The 25,419-nt window shown below is 36.5% G+C and overlaps 1 protein-coding gene across 3 annotated transcripts in view; it reads right to left on the reverse strand.

The window, feature by feature from the left end:
• Positions 1 to 25,419, reverse strand: part of CNTLN (centlein) — a 341,713-nt gene that overhangs the window by 98,752 nt on the left and 217,542 nt on the right. For all 3 annotated transcript variants that reach the window (XM_055577973.1, XM_055577972.1, XM_055577974.1), the window contains 2 exons: positions 18,034 to 18,134; positions 2,852 to 2,943 (listed from right to left, as the gene is read on the reverse strand). In XM_055577973.1, coding sequence (XP_055433948.1) covers positions 2,852 to 2,943; positions 18,034 to 18,134 — 193 coding nt within the window. The remainder of the gene's footprint in view (positions 1 to 2,851; positions 2,944 to 18,033; positions 18,135 to 25,419) is intronic.

Here is a 25,419-nt window from a genome sequence, read left to right on the forward strand (position 1 = left end):
AGCAAACATCTTAAATTTGAGAGTTCAATCCTGGAAACTGGCATTATTTTTTTATTTTATTTTAAGATTGGGTACAACTCATGAAAATTTCATATGCAACAATGGAGAAATACCTTTTTTAGGTCTGGTATGTTTAAAATGTTTAAAGTTTGTTAACTGCCTACTGTGAATCTATTTTTAATCATAAGAACTAGTCAAGATTATTTGTATTTAAGTTTAAAATGGGGAACAACATAGATACTACTTCTAAAGAATTTGATGAAGGAAAGTTCATAGCACATATGAAAGTGTTATTCAAGGTCAGTCTCTAAAAATTGTTGTCAAATTGACTTTGCTGCTGCTGCTGCTAAGTTATTTCAGTCGTGTCTGACTCTGTGCGACCTCAAAGACAGCAGCCCACCAGGTTTCTCTGACCCTGGGATTCTCTAGGCAAGAATACTGAAGTGGGTTGCCATTTCCTTCTCCAATGCATGCAGGCATGCTAAGTCACTTCAGTCCTGCCCGACTCTGTGCGACCCTATGGACAGCAGCCCACCAGGCTCCTCTGTCCACAGGATTCTCTAGGTAAGAATACTGGAGTGGGTTGCCATTTCCTTCTCCCAAATAGACTTTACTTCTCCAAAAACAGAAAGATAAATTTCAACCTATATTTGAAAATGAAAGTCTAGGAAATTGTTAAAGGCATTTGGTTTGTGTGCTAATAGATCATCTCAAGTCCAGTACTGAGAATTTAATTTACCAAAAAGATGGCTTCTTTCAAAACTGAAATAAAACACCTGACTTTTTGAAGTTTGTGTATTACTTTGCTAGCCCTGTCATAACAATGTACACAGATTGGGTGACTTAAACCCTTATAACCTCCTTTTAACTTAACTCTTTAAAGACCTTCATCTTCAAATACAGTCATATTCTGAGATACAGGAGATTAGGACTTTGACATAAGAATTTGGTTGGGGGAGGAGACACAATTGGGCTTCCTGGTGGCTCAGATGGTAAAGAATCTGCCTGCAATGTAGGAGACCTGGGCTCGATCCCCGGGTTGGAAAGATCCCTGGAGAAGGGAGACACAATTTACCCCATAAGGGTTGAAATGTTAATAATTTTTTTAAAAAAACAAATCTACTCATATGTTTCATTTCTACTATGTACAAATATTGTTTTCATGTTTTCAAAATCTTTTAAAGCCATTATGAATTTCATATATATCCTTGTAAAATAAGGAAACTCAACTAAAAGGGGTTAAATTATGACTCATACAATTGCATTATTTTTTTTTAAGTGACAAATTTGACACACAGTCCTATGAAAATAATTCCTTTGGGTTTTTCAGGAGTTAAAATGAATTTTTGGATCTGCTATAGTAGTAGGCAATTAAGGGGAGCAGAATTCTGACACTCTTAAATGTCTCTTTGGCACATGTCTTCTCTTGAGCTGGTTGTTTTTAAGAAACTGCAGACAGAGGAGAACACCTAAAAACTGAGTAGTAACTGACTCCAGAGCCCCAACATCTTTTCTTGTCTTAGTTGAAGAAGGTATTTAAGGTGATAGCTTAGGCCATTTCACGGTGTCAGTTTCCATGCGTTATCTCCTATGTATACAGGAAGTATACATGTTATTAAACTTCAGTTTTTCCCTGTTAACCTGTCTTTTTATTTCAAGGGATGTCTTATCCAAGAACCTAGAAAAATAGAGCAAAATTATTTTTTCTCCTCCACATTATTTATGGCAGTTGGAATGAAATAATAAATTTCTTTAGGGTTTATACCCCAAGGTAGTAAGTAGCAGTATAGTATAATATATCCATGGAAATAAAAATTATATAAGACCTGGAAAAAATGAACAAATTGTTCTGAAACAAAAAAAGTAAGCTGCTATAAACTGTAATACATTCTGGAAGTACATACTTTATTTCAATTACTTATTTTACCTTAAGATAAATGAACATGAGCATTTCTTGTTCTCTAGGTTATAATGTCAAACTGATATGTGTCATTCAGTAATAATGAGATGACAGCCTCCGTTACCTGACCATATGGCAAGTGTTAGAAGTATAAGGAATCTCATCATCTGCTGTATATTAATAGATTTCCTACAAAGAAATCCACAAATGTAGAAAATTTAAGTAACTACACTAATATTTTGTCTATATATATGGACACTTCCAGCTTTTTCTAAGTATCCAAGTGGTAACTGGTTACAAGAATAATCTATTTAAAGAACATTTCCTTTATAACAATAACAAAAAGTGTTAAAATAAAACCAAGCCCATTTAACTGAAATTGATGACTAATATTTAAGTACAAAATTGCAAAGATAAATGTTAAGATTTTTAAACAACATTTTATTAATGAAGATAACCATGTTGTAAAGTGACTATAGGATTTATATGGAGGGGTTCTGTTAAAACAGGGAGAGTTATACCAAATCATATGGGCATATATGTTTATCTAAAATGAGATGAGAATGTATAATTTTCAACTTTAACTTTAAAATTATAAACATATTACCATTTTACTACATAAAACTAAAACTATGCTTTTTTTTAGTTTAAATATTGTAGTTTAAATAAATGTGTTGAAATGTAAAATTTTTTATACTTTCTATTGTTAAATTCATTCTTTTTATCTCTTAAAAATATTTAAATCTATGTCAAAAGAAGCATAAGTGTTTCCACATTTCTTATTTCACTAACATTGATTTTTTAACCCCATTTTGGTAAGCCAATGATTTTGAATTTAAATTAAGGAGTCACACAAGGTTTAAGTTCATGAGCCCTCATTTTAAAACATAATCCTTTATGTTAAAATTCAGATTTAACTTGTTCAGTTCAATATCTTAAAGATTAGAATACCTTCTGTAATGTCTGCTTCGACATTTCTTTCCAATTCTTCTCTGGAGTACTTTTCTTGACCCCATCATCTTCATCGTGTCTAAAGAGTTGTTCTGGCAGAGAATAAATAATATAGTATATCTATATAGTATTACATATATATATATATATATATAAAATATATTATGGTACCCCATATACTGCTGAAACACTATCCTGTCATTTTAAGGAAAAGGGTCTATAGTTTCTCCACTATGAATAATGTAGTCTATTTCATTGTCAAATATTGGCCATAAGCTGAATGGTGACCCTTTTCAAGATTTTCAGTCACATAATTATGTATCTTTGTAGTGTCATTTTTTTTTTTTTTGGCAGTGTAAGATTTTCAAAGGTACAACAGATCTGCAGGTTAACAATGCTGTACTTTTATTCCCATTTTCATTCTTTTGTAGACTATTCCCTCTTTGCCTTAAAAGCAGAATTCACTGCCTTTTTATCTACACAGTCACTACTAGTTTTGTTCTCTGGATCTTGTTCCCTGCCAGGAGGATCAGAGTGATTGCAGAACAAAGCAAACAGTAACAGAATTAGGGTAGACTGAAACTGTAACACCCCCTACCACCACCTTTTTTTTTTTTTTAAGTAAAAGATCCTGCACTGGCAGCGTAAAGCACAAAAATCACATTTCCAGAATAACTGACTTTACCCAGTTAAGGGTAAAGTTCAAATCATTCCTACACTGCCCAAGCATCCCTTCAAACAAGCAAAACTATATAAGAAACATAACATTATTAAAGGAAAAAAATAATAAAACTTCAGTTAATATTATTAGAATTGAAATACATTAAAACCTATAAATATTTTTCTTAGATAAATTAGTGACAAATTTAATATTTTCTTACTGAATTATTATTGAATTATATTCCTCAAAAAATCAAAAAGGGGGCAAAAATAACAATACATAAAGCTAAAAGGCTGTACATCTGTATTAGTCTGAGATGCTTTTGCTTTAAAGTATGCTTGGCTGCTGTAGGTCAGTGGAAAACTTTGATTTATCAACAAAGGAAAAGGAAAACAATATTATTCTCTGTAGAGTAGAAATCCTCTTGGTATAAACAGTGACTAACAAGTTTGTTAGAGTGAATTAGGCATTTCTTTTGTCTTTGAAACATGACATATCCAATTAAAACTTCTGTACTCACGAAATAAATAGAACATTATCCTAAGGATAATAAAAGTCAGAATAGGTAGAATTTGCCACCTGGGGAATATGTACCTTTACCTTGATAATCATCGATTGGTTCCCAAGTTTCTCTTTCTAGTCCCCTAACACCATGGTGCTGAATTCATTTACAACATTCTTTCAGCAATATAGAAATAATATGCAAATACAATTCATCTGTTCTAGTGATTTAAATATCTGCTATAGTTCTTAGTAAAATATTTACACTTAAAAATAAGAAAACAGTTCTATATTCAAAGACCATACACTACTAAAAGTAGCTAAATAATTCCAACAAAATAAATGTTAAAGACATTTAAAAGTGAATTTGACTGCTGTTTTTGTGCTCCTAAGTGTGCTTCAAGATTCACAGGTGAACTGGAAGAGCATGTTCACTTGTGGTTTTCCATTGAAAATTCTGTTTCTCACCTTCACAGGTCTTATAAAGAATATACAAGCAGCCTGAGCCAGGCCAAGGAGAGGAACAAAGACCCAACTCTCTGCCCCTTGATTCCCTTCCCTTTCAAGGATCTCAGGATTTGGGAAGTGAACAAAGAGGATCTCGTTAGAAATATACAGGTCTATTTCTGTCCTTTGGTAGATGTATGAGAATATGCTTCACCTTAAGTTCAGTTCAGTACCATTCACAAGTAAGTCGTGTCCGACTTCTTGTGACCCCATGGACTGCAGCACGCCAGGCCTCCCTGTCCATCACCAACTCCTGCAGCTTGCTCAAACTCATGTCCATTGAGTTGGTGATGCCATCCAACCATCTCATCCTCTGTTGTCCCCTTCTCCTCCCGCCTTCAATCTTTGCCAGCATCAGGGTCTTTTCCAATGAGTCATTTTTTTTGCATCAGGTAGCCAAAGTTTTGGAGCTTCAACTTCAGCATCAGTCCTTCCAATGAATATTCAGGACTGATTTCCTTTAGGATGGTCTGGTTGGATCTCCTTGCAGTGCAAGGGACTCTCAAGAGTCTTCTCCAACAACACAGGTCAAAAGCATTAATTATTTGGTACTCAGGTTTTTTTATGGTCCAAGGCTCACATCCAAACATGACTACTGGAAAAACAAGAGCTTTGACTAGACAGACCTTTGTTGGCAAAGTAATGTCTCTGCTTTTCAATATGCTGTCTAGGTTGGTCATAGCTTTTCTTCCAAGGAGTAAGAGGTTTTTTTTTCAGTTTCATGGTTGCAGTCACCATCTGCAGTGATTTTGGAGCCCCCCAAAATAAAGTCTGTCACTGCTTCCATTGTTTCTCCACCTATTGGCCATGAAATGATGGGACTGGATGCCATGATCTTAGTTTCCTGAATGCTGAATTTTAAGCCAGCTTTTTCACTCCCCTTTTTCACTTTCATCAAGAGGCTCTTTAGTTCCTCTTTGCTTTCTACCATGAGGGTGGTATCACCTGCATATCTGAGGTTATTGATATTTCTCCCAGCAATCTCGATTCCAGCTTGTGCTCCATCTAGCCCAGCATTTCTCATGATGTACTTTGCATATAATTTAAATAAGCAGGGTGACAATACACAGCCTTGACGTACTCCTTTCCCAATTAGGAACCAGTCCATTGTTTCATATCTGGTTCTAACTGTTGCTTCTTAGCCCGCATATAGATTTCTCAGGAGGCAGGTCAGGTGGTCCGGTATTCCAACCTCTTTAAGAATTTTCCACAGTTTGTTGTGATCCACACAGTCAAAGGCTTTACTGCAGTCAATGCAACAGAAGTAGCCGTTTTTCTGGAATTCTCTTGCTTTTTCTATGATCCAACAGATGTTGGCAATTTGATCTCTGGTTCCTCTGCCTTTTCTAAATCCAGCTTGAACATCTGGAAGTTCTTGGTTCACATACTGTTGAAGTCTAGCTTGGAGAATTTGAGCATTACGTTGTTAGCTTGTCAGATGAGTGCAATTGTGCGGTAGTTTGAGGAAAGCTTTCTTATCTCTCCTTGCTATTCTTTGGAACTTTGGTATTCAGATAGAGGTATTTTTCCTTTTCTCCTTTGCCTTTCGCTTCTCCTCTTTTCTCAGCTATTTGTAAGGCCTCCTCAGACAATCATTTTGTCTTTTTGAATTTCTTTTTCTTGGGGATGGTTTTGATTACTGCCTCCTGTTCAATGTCACAAACCTCCACCCATAGTTCTTCAGGCTCTCTGTCTATCAGATCTAATCCCTTGAATCTAATTGTCACTTGCACCATATAATCGAAAGGGATTTTGGTCTAGTAGTTTTCACTACTTTCTTCATTTTAAGTCTGAATTTTGCAATAAGGAGTTCATGACCTGACCCACAGTCAGCTCCTAGTCTTGTTTTTACTGAATGTATAGAACCTCTCCATCTTCAGCTGCAAAGAAAAAAATCAATCTGATTTCAGTATTGACCATCTAGTGATGTCCATGTATAGAGTGATCCCTCATGTTGTTGGAAGAGGGTGTTTACCATGACCAGTGTGTTCTCTTGGCACAACTCTGTTAGCCTTTGCCCTGCTTCATTTTTGTACTCCAAGGTCAAACTTGCCTGTTACCCCAGGTGATGTTTCACTTTACTGGAAATTTATTTTTTAAATTGTGGTTTTAAATGCTTTACTGTTATTTTCACTCTTATGTTTTTTTTACTCTGAAATTTCTTTTGTCCCCTTAATTCTCCTGGATAATATTAAAAATTAATGTAAATTCTCAAACATTTTCTCCTTCTTTTAGATATTTTAATAAATTATTAAAAATCTATTATTATTATGGAGGGTTGCAGAATTATAGTAGCCTAAAACATGCCACTTTGGCATATTGATTATTTTGGGCAGTAGGCACTTAAAAAAAATCAAGGGACAGATTTTCCTAGAATACCCCTTATCTGCTGGAAAACCCTACAAAAGGAACTCACTCCCATAAAGTTTTACCAGAGAAGATTAACTCTTATCACAGGAGGAGGAAACTAGAAGCCCACACTAGATCCAGACAAGCTTTGTTACAAACTATGATGGCTCTCAGCTAGTCTCTTGAGGGCCCATTCATTTTTCTTAAAATTCTTTACTCTCACTTAAGAGGCCTACATCCCTCCTCCTCCTCCTCTCTTCCTATTAGAAGAGTATGTAATTCTGAATTCTAAAGCCTCCTATTTGAGTACTCACTTTTCCCTGGGTATCTTCCATGTGTATGTAAGACATATACATTAATAAATTTGTTTTTCTTAATCTGTCTTTTACTATAGGGGTTTTCAGCTAAGAACTCAGAAAGGTAGAAGGAAAATTCTTATTCCTTCCCTTCAATTATTTTTTTTATTCATCTTAATTTTTGTTTCCTACACTAACTTTATTAAAGGTCTGTTTGTGATTATATCAATTTGGGATACAAAGAAAGGGGAATAGGTATCTTGAGTATTGTGCACTGTGCATCAATTTCCTAAAAATCCTGAAACCAAGTAGACCCTGTGGGGGCTCCTGGGTATGGAAATCTTTCTGTGTCCCCTATTCTGTGTTTGTAGGGAACAGATCCAGCCTCCATGACCTTCCTTGACTCCCAAAGTGCAGATTCAAACATCTGCTAATCAGGGAAGGGAGGGAATGCAGAGACAAGGCAGGAACAGCCAAGAAACAAGCATGCAGCCCAGTCCTGGTTCTGCCTCAAGAGATACACATAACAGTATCCTGGGGTGCAGGCCTTGTACTCACCTTAATATTATCAGCAACCCCACTCTTGAACTATTACAATAAAAGGCCTCACCAAGTTCTCCCAGGTTGAGATACACAGTTTTCAAGGGCAGGATCCCATTGTGTGCCCCCTACGCCTTGCAAAGCAGTAAGGCTTCTCTTTTCAACTTCACTCAATACTCAGTCTCTGAAATTCGATTCAGCATCAGTGCACAGAGGCTGAGTTTTCTGGCATCAATATTACTACATTTTCTTCATTTTTAGGAAAAAATAAGAGTCATAGTGAGCAGTGGAGAAGGAAATGGCACCTCACTCCAGTATTCTTGCCTGGAAAATTCAAAGGACAGAAGAGCCTAGTAGGCTATCTTCCATGGGGTCACAAAAAGCTGGAGATGACTGAGCAATTGAGCATACACACAGCACATAGTGAGTATATTACTTTAGAGGGTACTTGTCATACAATAAAATAAGAAATATATCTTTGGTCTTTTTTCTTGGCTCCCTACACAGAGCTTCTAAAAGTCCTTAGAATTTCACGAGTGATAGAGAGATAGAGGTAAGAGAATTATCTTCTGTTATTCATAACAGACCCCTTTTCACAAGTTTTGCCTAAATATATTTTCCTTTATATTTCACTTCTACTTAACACAAGCTGGGATTTTTGTTGGAGACACCAGCAAAAGTTGCAGGGTACAAAATTAATACACAGAAATGTCTTGCATTTCTATACACTAACAACAAAAGATAAGAAAGAGAAATTAATGAAACAATCCCATTTACCATCACATTAAAAGAATAAAATACCTAGGAATAAACCTACCTAAAGAGATATAAGAATTGTACTTTGAAAACTATAAGACATTAATAAGATTAATAATAAATGATACAAAGAGATGAAAAGATACACCATATTCATAGATTGGAAGAATCAATATTGTCAAAATGCCCATACTACTCAATGCAATCTACAGATTCAGTGCAATCCCTATCAAATGATCAACAGCTTTTTTCACAGAACAGTAATTTAAAAATATTCTAATTTATGCGGAAAATAAAAGACTCCAAACAGCAAAAGCAATCCTGGTGGAATCAGGCTCGTTAACTTCAGACTATACTACAAAGCTACAGTCATCCAAACAGTATGGTACTGGCACAAAAACTGAAATACTGATAATGGAACAGGATAGGAAGCCCGGAAATAAACCCACGCGTCTATGGTCAATTAATCTACTACAAAGGAAGTAAGAATATATAACAGAGAAAAACACTCTCTTCAAAAACTGATGCTGGGAAAACTGGACAGCCACATGTAACAGAATTAAATTAGAACATTCTCTAAATCCATACAGAAAAATAAACTCAAAATGGATTAAAGACCTGAATGTAAAACTGCATAATATAAAACTCTTGGTGGGAAACACAGGCAGAACACACTGTGACATAAATTGCAGCAATATATTTTTTTTTTTGGATTGACCTCCTAGAGTAATGAAAATAAAAAGAGAAATAAACAAATGGCATATAATCAAACTTAAAAGCTTTTTCATAGCAAAAAAAAATACATAAAGCAAAATGAAAAGAAAACCCACAGAATGGGAGAAAACATTTGCAAATGAAGTGACCAACAAGGCATTAATCTTCAAAATGTAAAATGCGTCATGCAGTTCAATATCAAGAAAACAAACAACACAATCAAAAAACAGGCAAAAGATCTAAGCAGACAATTCTCTAAATAAAGCATACACATTTCCAAAAGGAACATGGAAATACGCTCAACATACTAACTATTCAGTTCAGTTCTGTCGCTCATTGTGTCTGACTCTGTGACCCCATGAATCAATCACTCCAGGCCTCCCTGTTCATCACCAACTCCTACTAACTATTAGATAACTGCAAATCAAAACTACAATAAATATCACCTCACAATGGTAATAATGGCCATCATCAAAAACTGTACAAACAATAAATGCTGGAGAGGGTGTGGAGAAAATGGGAACTCTCCAAAGCTATTGGTATGAATGTAAACTGGTACAACCACTATGGAGAACAACAAGGAGGTTCCTAAAAAGATAAAAATAGAACTTTTTTTATCTTTAAATCAAACTTTTCTTATTTTTAAATAAAAATTGCTGTAAAATCCAGCAATCCCACTCCTGAGCATATATCGAGAGAAGCTATAATTCAAAAAGATACATGCACCCCAGTGTTCCCTGCGGCACTGTTAACAAGAGCAAGGACATGGAAACAACCTAAATGTCAATCAACAGGAGTGGATGAAGAGGTGGCACATATATACAATGGGATAGTACTCAAGTCATTAAAAGGAAAGAAATGCCATTTGCAGCAACATGGATGGATCTAGAGATTACGTGAAGTAAGTCAGACAGAGAAAGACAAATTACTTGTATGTGGAGTCTAAATATTTAAACAAATGAACTTACTCTCTAAACAGAAACAGACTCCCAGACTTCAAAAATAAACTCTTATTGTTAACAAAGGGAAAGGGGAGGGGCATAAATTAGGAGTTTTGGATTAACATATATACACTACTATATATAAAATAGATAATCATTAAGGACCTAGTGAATTCTACTCAAAATTATATAATAACCAATATGGGGAAAGAATCTGAAAAAGAATGGATATATGTATATGAATAATGAATCACCTAGTTCTATACCTTAAACTAACACAACAGTGTAAATTAACTATACTCTAATATACAGCAGGAGGGCCAAGAGGAGCTACTCCATGTTCACCATCAGGAGGGGTGGCCGTAAAGAGATACCCCTCATCCAAGGTAAGGAGCAGCGGCTGCGCTTTGCTGGGCAGCCATGAAGAGATACCCAGTGTCCAAGGTAAGAGAAACCCAAGTAAGACAGTAGGTTGTAGAAGAGGGCATCAGAGGGCAGGCACACTGAAACCATAATCACAGAAAACTAGTCAATCTAATTACATGGACCATCGTCTTGTCTAAATCAATGAAACTAAGCCACGCCATGTGGAGCCACCCAAGATGGGTGGGTCATGGTAGAGAGGTCTGACAGAATGTGGTCCACTGGAGAAGGGAATGGCAAACCACTTCAGTATTCTTGCCTTGAGAACCCCATGAACAGTACGAAAAGGCGAAATGATAGGGTACTGAAAGGGGAATTCCCCGGGTCGGTAGGTGCCCAATATGCTATAGGAGATCAGTGGAGAAATAACTCCAGAAAGAATGAAGGAATGAGCCAAAGCAAAAAGAATACCCAGTTGTGGACGTGACTGGTGACACAAGCAAGGTCTGATGCTGTAAAGAGCAATACTGCATAGGAACCTAGAACGTCAGGTCCATGAATCAAGGAAAATTGGAAGTGGTCAAACAGGAGATGGCAAGAGTGAATGTCGACATTCTAGGAATCAGCGAACTAAAATGGACTGGAATGGGTGAATTTAACTCAGATCACCATTATATCTACTACTGCGGGCAGGAATCCCTTAGAAGAAATGGAGTAGCCATCATGGTCAACAAGAGTCTGAAATGCAGTACTTGGATGCAATCTCAAAAATGACAGAATGATCTCTGTTTGTTTACAAGGCAAACCATTCAATATCACAGTAATTCAAGTCTATGCTCCAACCAGTAACGCCGAAGAAGCTGAAGTTGAACAGTCTATGAAGACCTACAAGACCTTTTAGAACTAACACCCAAAAAAGATGTCCTTTTCATTATAGGGGACTAGAATCAAAAGTAGGAAGTCAAGAAATACCTGGGGTAACAGGCAAATTTGGCCTTGGAATACGGAATGAAGCAGGGCAAAGGCTAATAAGAGTTTTGCCGAGAGAACGCACTCATCATAGCAAACACCCTCTTCCGACAACACAAGAGAACACTCTACATATGCACATCACCAGATGGTCAACACTGAAATCAGACTGATTATATTATTTGCACCCAAAGATGGAGAAGCTCTATACAGTCAGCAAAAACAAGACTGGGAGCTGACTGTGGCTCAGATCATGAACTCCTTATGCCAAATTCAGACTTAAATTGAATAAAGTACAGAAAACCACTAGACCATTCAGGTATGACCTAAATCAAATTCCTTATGATTATACAGTGGAAGTGAGAAATAGATTTAAGGGACTAGATCTGATAGAGTGCCTGATGAACTATGGACGGAGGTTTGTGACATTGTACAGGAGACAGGGATCAAGACCATCCCCATGGAAAAGAAATGCAAAAAAGCAAAATGGCTGTCTGGGGAGGCCTTACAAATAGCTGTGAAAAGAAGAGAAGCGAAAAGCAAAAGAGAAAAGGAAAGATATAAACATCTGAATGCAGAGTTCCAAAGAATAGCAAGGATAGATAAGAAAGCCTTCTTCAGCGATCAATGCAAAGAAATAGAGGAAAACAACAGAATGGGAAAGACTAGAGATCTCTTCAAGAAAATCAGAGATACTAAGGGAATATTACATGCAAAGATGGGCTCCATAAAGGACAGAAATGGTATGGACCTAACAGAAGCAGAAGATATTAAGAAGAGGTGGCAAGAATACACAGAAGAACTGTACAAAAAAGATCTTCACGACCCAGATAATCACGATGGTGTGATCACTGACCTAGAGCCAGACATCCTGGAATGTGAAGTCAAGTGGGCCTTAGAAAGCATCACTATGAACAAAGCTAGTGGAGGTGATGGAATTCCAGTGGAGCTATTTCAAATCCTGAAAGATGATGCTGTGAAAGTGCTGCACTCAATATGCCAGCAAATTTGGAAAACTCAGCAGTGGCCACAGGACTGGAAAAGGTCAGTTTTCATTCCAATCCCAAAGAAAGGCAATGCCAAAGAATGCTCAAACTACCACACAATTACACTCATCTCACACGCTAGTAAAGTAATGCTCAAAATTCTCCAAGCCAGGGTTTAGCAATACGTGAACCGTGAACTTCCAGATGTTCAAGCTTGTTTTAGAAAAGGCAGAGGAACCAGAGAGCAAATTGCCAACATCCAATGGATCATTGAAAAAGCAAGAGAGTTCCAGAAAAACATCTATTTCTGCTTTATTGACTATGCCAAAGCCTTTGACTGTGTGGATCACAATAAACTGTGGAAAATCTTCAAGAGATGGGTATACCAGAGCACCTGACCTGCCACTTGAGAAACCTATATGCAGGTCAAGAAGCAACAGTTATAATTGGACATGGAACAACAGACTGGTTCCAAATAGGAAAAGGAGTACGTCAAGGCTGTATATTGTCACCCTGCTTATTTAACTTATATGCAGAGTACATCATGAGAAACGCTGGGCTGGAAGAACCATAAGCTGGAATCAAGATTTTGGGAGAAATATCAATAACCTCCGATATGCAGATGACACCACCCTTATGGCAGAAAGTGAAGAGGAACTAAAAAGCCTCTTGATGAAAGTGAAAGACGAGAGTGAAAAAGTTGGCTTAAAGCTCAACATTCAGAAAACGAAGATCATGGCATCTGGTCCCATCACTTCATGGGAAATAGATGGGGAAACAGTGGAAACAGTGTCAGACTTTATTTTGGGGGCTCCAAAATTACTGCAGATGGTGATTGCAGCCATGAAATTAAAAGACGCTTACTCCTTGGAAGAAAAGTTATGACCAACTTAGATAGCATATTGAAAAGCAGAGACATTATTTTGCCAACAAAGGTCCGTCTAGTCAAGGCTATGGTTTTTCCTGTGGTCATGTATGGATGTCAGAGTTGGACTGTGAAGAAAGCTGAGTGCCGAAGAATTGATGCTTTTGAACTGTGGTGCTGGAGAAGACTCTTGAGAGTCCCTTGGACTGCAAGGAGATCCAACCAGTCCATTCTAAAGGAGATCAGTCCTGGGTGTTCTTTGGAAGGTCAGATTCTAAAGCTGAAACTCCAGTACTTTGGCCTCCTCATGCGAAGAGTTGACTCATTAGAAACGACTCTGATGCTGGGAGGGATTGGGGACAAGAGGAGAAGGGGACGACAGAGGATGAAATGGCTGGATGGCATCACCGACTCGATGGACGTGAGTTTGTGTGAGCTCTGGGAGTTGGTGATGGACAGGGAGGCCTGGCGTGCTGCAATTCATCAGGTCGCAGAGTTGGACACGACTGAGCGACTAAACTGAACTGAATATACAGCAAAATTTTTTTAACAGTTAAGTGTTGTCAACTTAAGATAGGCTGTTATAGATATAAGTTGTCATATATAAGCCTTCTGTGTGTTTGCATGCTAAGATGCTTCAGTCATATCTGACTCTTAGCGACCTAATGGACTATAGCCCACCAGGCTCCACTATCCATGGGATTCTCCAGGCAAGAATACTGGAGTGGGTTGCCATTTCCTCCTCCAGTGGATCTCCCTGACCCAGGGACTGAACCCGTGTCTCTTATGTTTCTTGCATTGGCAGGCACGTTCTTTTCCACTAGCAACACCTGGGAAGCCAATATAAGCCTCCTAGTAATCACAAGCAAAAACCTACAATAAACACACAAAAGATAAACAGAAAGGAATATAAGTACATTTATACAACTAAAGAAAGTTATCAAAATATAGAAGAAGAGAATAAGAGAATAAAGGAAGAGAGTAGAACCACAGAATACAGCCAGTAAACAATTAAGAAAAACATCAATATGTACATACATATCAGCAATTATTTTAAGTGGAAATGCCCTAAATTCTCCAAACAAAGACACAGAGTAGCTAGATGAATAAAAATAAGGTAAGACCTATCTATATACTGACTACAAAAGATTCACTATAGATGTTAAGACACACATAGACTGAACATGAAAGGATTGAAAAAATTATTTTATGCAAAAGGACCCAAAGGAAGCTGAGGTAGTGATGCTTATATTGGACAAAATAGACTTTAAAACAAGACTGTTACAGAAAACAAAGATGGATATTATATAATGATGAAGAAGCTGTTCAACAAGAGGATTTAACATTTGCAAATATTCATACACCTTACATAAGAGCACCTAAATATAGAAAGCAAATATTAAGAGACCTAATGGTAGAAACAGACAGTAATACCGCAGTTGTTCTGCTCAGATTTAATATTTCATGATAGTTCAGTCTTACTAGGTGGTATGTTTCCAGGAATTTATCCATTTATTTTCTAGGTTGAGCAATTTGTTGGAATTTATTTATTATAAGTATTTTCCTATGATTCTTTGTATTGTATTTCTGTGTTATCAGTTATAACACCTCCTGTTTCATTTTTTATTTTATTTGAGTTCTCTCTTTTTTTCTTATATGTATAGCTAAAGGCTTGTCAATTTTATTTATCTTTTCAAAGAACCAGCTCTGAACAGATTTATAACTGGTAAGGAGACTGAATCAGTAATCAAAAACCTCCCAACAAACAAAAACCAGGACCAGATGGCTTCATTAATGAATTCTACAAAATATTTAGGGAATTAATATTAATTCTTCTCAAACTCTTCCAAAATATTTAAGAGAAGGGAGCTCTTCCAAACTCATTTTACACGGCCAATATTATCTTGATACTAAAAGCAGAAAAGGACACCACAAAAAATGAAAATTATGGGCCAATTTAAAAATGGGCTAAAGATCTAAACAGACATTCTTCAAAAGAAGACATACAGGAATAATTTGCTTCAGTATGCTTTGCTTTACTAGTCTTCCTAGATACTGTGTTTTTCAACAAATTGAATATGTGGCAACCTTCTGTCAGCCAAGTCCACAGGTGCCATTTCTAACAGCATTTGGTCATTTTATGTCTCTGTTCCGCATTTTGGTAATTTTCCCAATATTAATGGCAACCTATTCCAGTACTCTTGCCTAGAAAATTCCATGGACTGAGGAGCCTGGTGGGCTACAGTCCGTGGGGTCGCAAAGAGTTGGACACGACTGAGTGACTTCACTTCACTTCACTTCAAGCAAAAGGATTACAACCCACTGAAAACTGAGATTACAGATAGCATTTTTTAGCAATAAAGTGACCCCACTCCAGTACTCTTGCCTGGAAAATCCCATGGATGAAGGAGCCTGGTAGGCTGCAGTCCATGGGGTTGCTAGGAGTCGGACACGACTGAGCGACTTCACTTTCACTTTTCACTTTCATGCATTGGAGAAGGAAATGGCAACCCACTCCAGTGTTCTTGCCTGGAGAATCCCAGGGATGGGGAAGCCTGGTGGGCTTCCATCTCTGGGGTCACACAGAGTCGGACACAACTGAAGCGACTTAGCAGCAGCAGCGGCGGCTTTTTAATTAAGGTAAGTGCATTTTTTTATATATAATGCTATTGTACACTTAATAAACTACAATATAGTGTAAATACAATTTTTATGTATACTGGGAAACCACATAAATCATGTGGCCTGCTTTATAGCAATATTCATTTTATTGTGGTGATCTGGAAAAAATACCTCGCGATATCTCCTAGAAATGCCTGTACAGATGGCCAACAGATACATGAAAAGATGTTCAACATCATTAATCACTAGGGAATGCAAATCAAAACCATAATGAGATATCATCTCGTATCTTTTAGAATATCTATTATGAAAAAGACAGAAAGTAACAAATCTTGGTGAGAATGTGGAGAAAAGAGAACCTTTGTGCACTTCTGGTGGGAATGTAAAGAAGTACAGTCACTTTGTATAACAATACGGAGGTTCTTCAAAGAAATGAAAATAGAACTACTATATGATCCAGCAATTCTACTTCTGGGTATTTATCCAAAGATGAAAACACTAACATGAAAAGATATGTGTACCTTATGTTCATTACAGCATTGTTTATGATAGCCAAGATATGGAAATAACCTAGGTGTTCATTGATGGATGATAGAAAGAAATTGTGGCATATATATATATATATATATATATATATATACACACACACACACACACACACACACACACACACACACATTGGATATTATTCAGTCATAAAAAAGAATAGCTTCTTGACATTTGTGATAACATGGATGGGCCTCACAGACATTATGCTAAATAAAGTAAGTCAGAGAGAGAAAACCAAATAATGTATGATGTCTATCATATGTGCAATCTAAAGAAACAAAGAAGCTCAGAAATACAGACAACAAATTAATGATTTACAGAGGTGATAAAAGAAATGGGTGAAGGGGGTCAAAAGGTAAAAAGAAAACAAAAAGAAAAAAGAAAGGAGCACAAGTTTGAGAACTATGACCCCACATGTCGCAGGGCATGGCTAAAAAAAAAAAAAAAAGTAAAGAAAAGAAAAAAGAGTAGTAAAAATAAAGGTCTCATCAGTATTTCACCTAGTGATCTTAGGAGTCACTAATGGTCACTGCCTTGATCTATGGCAAAAAAAAAAAAAGAACTCAGTCAAAAAGTAAGCTTAAGTGAAAGTCACTCAAGTTATGTCCGACTCTTTGTGACCCCATGGGCTATACAGTCCATGGAATTCTCCAGCCCAGAATACGGGAGTAGGCAGCCATTCCCTCCTCCAAAGTTTAAAATATGACAAGTCAATGGTATAAAACAGAAGGATTCAAATATTGGCCTTGACAAGTCATGAGTATACTAAATAAGTGAAACTGGAACAACAAAGTAATTGTGACAAAATCCAGATGAGTGATATATAAACATTCAAATATTACATACAAATTATTAAGTATAAAAAACTAAGTATAAATTATTAATTATAACTTGTCAACACCTAAAAAGCACAGTGTTAACAATTAAGCTATAGCAAGGTTAAATAAGAAGGAACTCTGTCATATCAACCTTATTTACTTTTTTTAATGAGGTTACTTGAGGATGGACTGAAGTCATATAGTAAATACACTTATCTTGATTTTAACAAAGGAAAATCTTGCAATTGAAATAGATAACCCCCTTTTACTAAATACTCTCAGGCTAGGGTTCAGGCAGGTTTCAGATTTGTAGATCTCCAAGTTTCCTTCTAGCTCTAAGACTGTGACTCCAGGTGAGAATCACATCACTTCTAGAAAATGTAATGTCATATGAAAATATAAATGAATTCTTGATAGTAACTACTTCTATATTATCAATAATTCTATATTACCTATAAAACTTTGAACAAGCATAACCAATAAAACTTTGTCAATGAATAATAAAAGTGAATATTCTCTCCTTATCGAGTATTTCTTTAAAATTTTAATAAACTATAAACCTAACTTTTAAGTGTTCTTTCTACTTGATTTTCTCATGAAAGATGAAAATGCTAATAAGAGATGAAGGAGTAAAGCAATAGAAATAGGGAGAACAGGGTTAAGATTCTTAGAAGCTGAAAATAAAACATAAAAAACTAGATAATTTTAAACTGCCTACATTGAATATTTATTCTGACAAAGTTACCTTCTCTTCTCTCTGCCATAAATGTATTCAATTCTTGTATTGTTGCTTTATCAACAGACATATGTACTTTAAGTTTATCCAGTTCTTCTTGAAGATGCATTCTATGAAAATTAACATAATAAACAATTAGTTTAAATATGTAAGTTAAGAAAAATATGGCAAACATGTAAAGGTGGCAAAAATATTTTTAAAACACATAAATTAGTAGTAAAAAAAAGAGCATATTAATATTAACAAATTCTAACAATTAAAACTGAATTTTAGTGACATCTGTAAAGTAAAATGTTTCAACTGAGTTTTAACTTCGTCTAAATAAACATACTAAATAATTAAAAACATAAGCTACATAATTTGAAAAAATCTATTGACTTACCAGATCATTTTCTAACACACAGATACACGATATAAAATAATAATAAAACATTAATACCTATCACTGAAAACAAAGAGTAAATCTAAAGATGCCAAATAAAGGCAAAAAACCCTTACTAGTAAAATGAAATTGAGCTACCATGACAAGAGACCTGGATTAAATGACGTACATGGAGAGCTCTGACCTTGAGACCTGAGTGAACATGAAAATTTATCTGCAGGGACCTTCACGGCTGAGACACAAAACTGGATTAACTGCAGGAAGCTGGGACACAACATTTTCTGAATGAAAACCTGAGCATCTGAGCTTATCTGGCTGAAGTTCCATTAAAAAGAAGATTTTTGTCCAGTCTAAGGGCAAGAAAGAGTCAACCATGTGTGATCAGAAACATAAGTATATATTGTTGTTGTTGAGTTACTAAGTCATGTCCAACTCTTTGTGACCTCATAGACTGTAGGCTCCTATGTCCTCCACTATCTCCTACAGTTTGCTCAAATTCATCATGTTTACTGAGTCAGTGATGCTATCTAACCACCTCACCCTCTGCTGCCCTCTTTTTCCTTTTGCTGTCAATTGTTCCTAGCGTCGGGGTCTTTTCCAATGAGTCAGCTCTCCACATCAAGTGGCCAAGGTATTGGAGCATCAGCTTCAGCATCAAGTGAAAATGAAAGTTGCTCAGTTGTGTCCAACTCTTTGCAACCCCATGGACTAGGGCCTGCCAGGCTCCTCTGTGTGGAATTCTCCAGGCAAGAATACTGGAGTGGGTAGCCATTCCCTTCTCCAGAGGATCTTCCCGACCCAGGGATCAAACCCAGGTTTCCCACATTGCAGGTGGATTCTTTACCGTTTGAGACACCAGGGAAGCCCAAGAACACTGGAGTGGGTAGCCTATCCTTTCTCCAGGAGATCTTCCCAACACAGGGATCCAACCAGGAGCTCCTGTATTTCAGGCAGATTGTTTACCAGCTGAGCTACCAGGGAAGCCCAAAAGTGAAAGTGTTAGTCACTCTGTCATGTCCGGCTCTTTGTCACCCCATGGACTGTAACCCACCAGGCTCCTCTGTTCATGGAATTCTCCAGGCAAGAATACTGGAGTAGGCTGCCATCAGTCCTTCCAATGAATATTCATGGTTGATTTCCTTTAGGATGGACTGGTTTGATCTCCTTGAAGTTCAAGGGACTCTCAAGAGTCTTTTCCAGTACCACAATTTGAAAGAATCAATTCTTAGCTGCTCAGACTTCTTTATGGCCCAACTCTCACATCTGAACATGACTACTGGAAAAAAAAACCTTAGCTTTAATTAGACAGATCTTTGTCAACAAAGTGATATCTCTGCTTTTTAATATACTGTCTAGGTTTGTCATAGCTTTCCTTCCAAGGAGCAAGTGTCTTTTAATTTCATGGCTGCAGTCACCATCTGCAGTGATTTTGGAGTCCAAGAAAATAAAGTCTGTCACTGTTTCTACTGTTTCCAAATCTCTGCCAGGAAGTGATGGGACCAGATGCCATGATTTTAGTTTTTTGAATGTTAAGTTTTAAGCCAGCTTTTTTGCTCTCCTCTTTCACCCTCATTAAGAGGCTCTTTAGTTCCTCTTTGCTTTCTGGCATTAGAAAGGTATCATCTGCCTATCTGAGGATGTTGATATTTCTCCTGGAAACCTTGATTCCAGCTTGTGATTTATCTAGTTCAGCATTTCACATGATGTACTCTGCAGGTAAGTTAAATGTGCAGAGTAACAATACATTGCCTTGTACTCCTTTCCCAGTTTTGAACAGGCCAGTTTTTCCAGGTCTGGTTCTAACTTTTGCTTCTTGATCCGCAAACAGGTTTCTCAGGAGACAGGTAATGTGGTCTGGTACTCTTGTCTCTCTAAGAATTTTTCACAGTTTGTTGTGATTCACACTGTCAAAGGCTTTAGTAGTCAATGAAGCAGAAGTAGATGTTTTTCTGTAATTCCTTTGCTTTCTCCATGATTCAACAAATGTTGGCAATTTGATCTCTAGTTCCCCTGGCTCTTCAAAACCCAGCTTGTACATCTGGAAATTCTCAGTTCATGTACTGTTGAAGGCTAGCTTGAAGGGCTTAAGCATGATCTTGCTAGCGTGTGAAATGAGTGCAAATGTATGGTAGTTTGTACATTCTTTGGCATTGTTCTTCTTTGAGATTGGAATGACAACTGACCTTTTCCAGTCCTGTGGCCACTGCTGAGTTGTCCAAATTTGCTGGCATATTGAGTGCAGCACTTTCACAGCATCGTCTTTTAGGATTTGAAATAGCTCAGCTGGAATTTTGTCACCTCCGCTAGCTTTGTCTGTAGTGATGCTTCCTAAGGCCCACTTGACTTCACATTCCAGGATGTCTGGCTCTAGGTGAGTGACCACACCATCATGGTTATCTGGGTCATGAAGACCTTTTCTGTATAGTTCTTCTGTGTATTCCTGCCACCTCTTCTTAATCTCTTCTGCTTCTGTTAAGTCCATAACATTTCCGTCCTTTATTGTGCCCATCCTTGCATGAAATGTTCCTTTGATAGTTTCAATTTTCTTGAAGAGATCTCCAGTCTTTTACATTCTATTGTTTTCCCCTATTTCTTTGTATTGCTCATTTAAGAAGGCCTTTTTTCTCCTTGTTATTCTCCAGAACTCTTCATTCAGTTGGATACATCTTTCCCTTTCTCCCTTATCTTTTGCTTCTCTTCTTTCCTCAGCTATCTGCAAAGCATCCTCAGACAACCACTTTGCCTTCTTGCATTTCTTTTTCAGTTCATTTTCTATATTGCTGCTGCTGCTGCCAATTCGCTTTAGTCGTGTCCAACTCTGTGCTACTCTATAGACGGCAGCCCACCAGGCTCTTCTGTCCCTGGGATTATTCAGGCAAGAATACTGGTGTGGGTTGCCATTTCCTTCTCCACATTTTCTATATTACTGACATTAAAATCGAGCCATTATATGTTTGCAGAGACCTGAAGAAATGACAGTAATGTAAAAACAGGTTTATGACCCGTGTAGATTGCGAGTTCCGGCAGACACAATCATCCACTACAGAGAGGTGTCTAAAACTGAGAGAATGGACAAGAGGAAAGCCACAACAGAAAATAATTCTTAAAGAAGTCAGGTTTGTAGATAAGAGAAAATATGAATAAGCTCAAAGCCATAAATGACAGTCTGTGTATCACCCCATTCAAAATGGGAGAATCTACAAGCAAAGAGAAATAACACAATAATTTAAAATGAATTCTTACAAAATAAGAGTTTTTTAAATGGTGATAAAAAAGAAAAAAAGTTATAAACATATACGAAAAAGAACAGGGGTTTTTGAGAGAAGACAAATTTTTAAAAAAGAACCAACTACTATATCTAGAAATGCTAATAAATAAAATAAGTAAAGCTAGTAATAACAACATAATAACTGAAATTTAAAATTCAGTGGATGGATTAAATAGCACACCAACAAAGGTAATAAAACTTTGTAAAATTAAAGACAACACAAAGAAACAAAGCAGAGGAAACAGCAACTATATATATAGTGTGTTGGAATGAGAAGGCCAGAAAGCATCTAATAGAAATTATATGAAGAGAGAATTGAGAAAATGGAGGGGGGAGACAATATTTAATACATAATAACTGAAGATTGAGAACCAATGAAAAATATTAATTAATAGATTAAGAGAGTATCAAAAATTGAAAGCAGAATTAATAAAACTATATTTACACTAGGAACATACCAAAACTGAGGACACCAAAGAAAACAAGGCAACTCTAAAATCAATAGAATGAGAAAAAAAAAATCAACTATTAATGAATTCAGGAAAGACAGTAGGCTTCTGATATTAATAAGAAAATCAGATGGAAAATAAGTAATATTTTCCATATTCCATGGTTTACTACTCATAGGTCCTATATTAAAGAACTATTAAAGAATATTCTATTTCAGGAAGAAAAAAACTCAAAAGCAATGTATACAACAAAATAGGAAATGATGAAAGAAGTATAAATGTGTACATAACAGCAAGCAAACATTTATTAAGCAAGGCAATCAAAATATCTAAGTGAAGGTAAAACTAACATTCTGAACAACAAAATGATACTAGATGAATGAGAGGATCAGAATTAAAGCATTTGAAGATCCTTGCATTGTAAAAGAAGAATAGAAGCATACTGAAGAAATTAAGACTGTCAAATAAATGAAGTATGTTATAATTTCAAGAAAAAACATTTAAAGAATGGATAACAAAAATTTACAAACTAGCAGAGCACGAAAATGAACTAAAAATATAATCAAATTGAAGGAAGGAAATATCTTTAAAAGAATCATAAAAAATGAAATATACACTAAGAAAAATATTAAGGATAAATATGGACCTTATAGAACAGTGAAAGAAATTATTTGCTAGGAAGATATAACAGTTCTAAATTTTTTGAACTAAAAAACTATATTTCTTGTACTAAACAAGAAATATAATTCGTAAAATAATTCAAATTAAAAGGTATATAAAGTGGAAAAAAAAAACAACTAGTAGTCTCTGCTTCCCCCAACTCAGTTTACTTCCTGAAAAAAATTGTTTATAGTTTGATACAAATAATTATATTTTTGTTCATAGAAACATAAATACACATATATAAAGATTTAACAAATTGGAATCTTACACATTTGAAATTAGGTTACACTTAGGTTACAGGTTGATGGGAAGGGCAAACAAACATGCACACACATAGGCGTCCATGCTCAGTCATGTCCAACTCTTCAGGACCCCATGGACTGCAGCCCACCAGGCTCCTTTGTCCAAGGGATTTTCCAGGAAAGAATACTGGAGTAGTTGCCACTTTCCTCCTCCTGGGGATCTTCTCGATCAAGGGATTGAACCCGCATCTGCTGTGTCTCCTGCACTGGCAGGTAGATTCTTTACCACTGAGCCACCTGGGAAGCACAGACATCTATATCCAACCACAAAGTGATTTAAGTTTAAATTAGGTTCTTGCTTTGTTTTGCTAAGAACATAGAACATAATGTAGCAAGATGGCCCCACAAAGAAAAACCAGATGTAGCTCATCTTAACTTAGTTTTCCTTGGCTCTTACTTAGATCACTACCCAGTGGAACACAGGGCTACAGCTGTTGGAAATGTTATTTCATGCTTCTTTAGAGGTATTCTATGCTTACAGTTTTGTCTTTTTTTTTTTTTTTTAAGGAAGAATTCACAAAGTCTGTACTGTTAATGTGAAGCATTTATAAACATTAGGGACTGCCTTGTTCTTGAGTCAAAATAAGTACCAACAAACCACACATCTTAATGGGTATTTGGAAAAGTAGCTGACAGAGTAAGCGTCCAGGCACTCCCAAGCAGGATAAACATTGGGTACTTAGGGACTCAGATTTATTACCCATTTATTCTGCTGTTTCTGATGTTCTGTTTGGTATGGGAACCACAATTCAAAATCTACTTCTGACTGGACAAATTATGTGAGGTGACCGTATTCAGATGGTGGAGAACAGGCTACAATGAACTTTGATCAACAAAGAGAGTCTGAAGGACAGTCCAGATTTCTGCCAAGAGGCACTCATGATGATGGAAGAGGGAGTCTTTAGTGATCAGAAGAAAAAGATACTGGAGTTTGGGAAAGCTGAAATGTTTGGAATTTGTAAAGCACAGTACTCAGAGAGGAGGAAGCTACAGAGGAGGAGCTGTAGAAATTTGCATTAGAATTCATTTGAGTCTTTGGATGAATATTTTGTTGCACAAGCATAGTATAACACCAATACAGTATACTAACGCATATATATGGAATTTAGAAAGATGGTAACAATAACCCTGTATACAAGACAGCAAAAGAGACACTGATGTATAGAACAGTCTTTTGGACTCTGTGGGAGAGACAGAGGGTGGAATGATTTGGGAGAATGGCATTGAAATACGTATAATATCATATATGGAATGAGTTGCCAGTCCAGGTTCGATGCACGATACTGGATGCTTGGGGCTGGTGCACTGGGATGACCCAGAGGGATGGTACGGGGAGGGAGGAGGGAGGAGGGTTCAGGATGGGGAACACATGTATACCTGTGGCGGATTCATTTCGATGTTTGGCAAAATCAATACAATATTGTAAAGTTTAAAAATAAAATTAAATTAAAAAAAAAAAAGTTCAATAAGGCAAGCTGAGAACAACCAGTGCCTCAGAACTATTCCCAGAGCTCTCATGGCACTGGGAGACATGTGAATTCTAACCAGCTAGAGGGAGAAGGCAATGGCAACCCACTCCAGTGTTCTTGCCTGGAGAATCCCAGGGATGGAGGAGCCTGGTGGGCTGCCGTCTATGGGGTCGCACAGAGTTGGACACCACTGAAGCGACTTAGCAGCAGCAGCAGCAGCAGCAGCAGAGGGAAGAATCTTGTTGAACATTAGGGGTACTCAGCAAAGAACCCAAAAGAGTCATTCCAATGAACAGGGTACTCCAAGTCTGTGCTAACAAGGTGTTTTAATATATCTGAAAATATTTAAACTGAAATTTTAAACATACTTCTCTGGGTATAAATAACAGAAAAAAATGGATGGAAATCAGAAAGGACATAGAATGAAAACTCTTCACTGAAAATTTATAAAAGTCTGTCCAATAACATCAAAACACATATTGTTTTCAAGTGCTATGGACTTGCATCAAAATAAAACTATAATGCTGAAACATAAAACATTTTAAATAAAATTTTTATTTTTTTTTTAAATTTTATTTTATTTTTAAACTTTACATAACTGTATTAAAACTAAATCCTGCAAATTATTTTCTATGGCCACAATATCAATACACTTAAAGTAGAAATCAACACCGATTATGTCTGGAAAATCTCCAGATATGTTAAATTAAAGAAACTACTTTAAAATACTTTTTTCTCAATGAACAATCTAAGAGGAATTAGAAAATATTTGAACTTATAAAAAAATAAAACACAATCTTTGAAAATTTGTGAAGTGCTAAAGCAGTGCCTACATGCATTTCTAGATCATTATATACGTATA

This window comes from Bubalus kerabau, chromosome 4, assembly GCF_029407905.1.
Source record: "Bubalus kerabau isolate K-KA32 ecotype Philippines breed swamp buffalo chromosome 4, PCC_UOA_SB_1v2, whole genome shotgun sequence".
In the NCBI taxonomy this organism is placed as follows: Eukaryota; Metazoa; Chordata; class Mammalia; order Artiodactyla; family Bovidae; genus Bubalus; species Bubalus kerabau.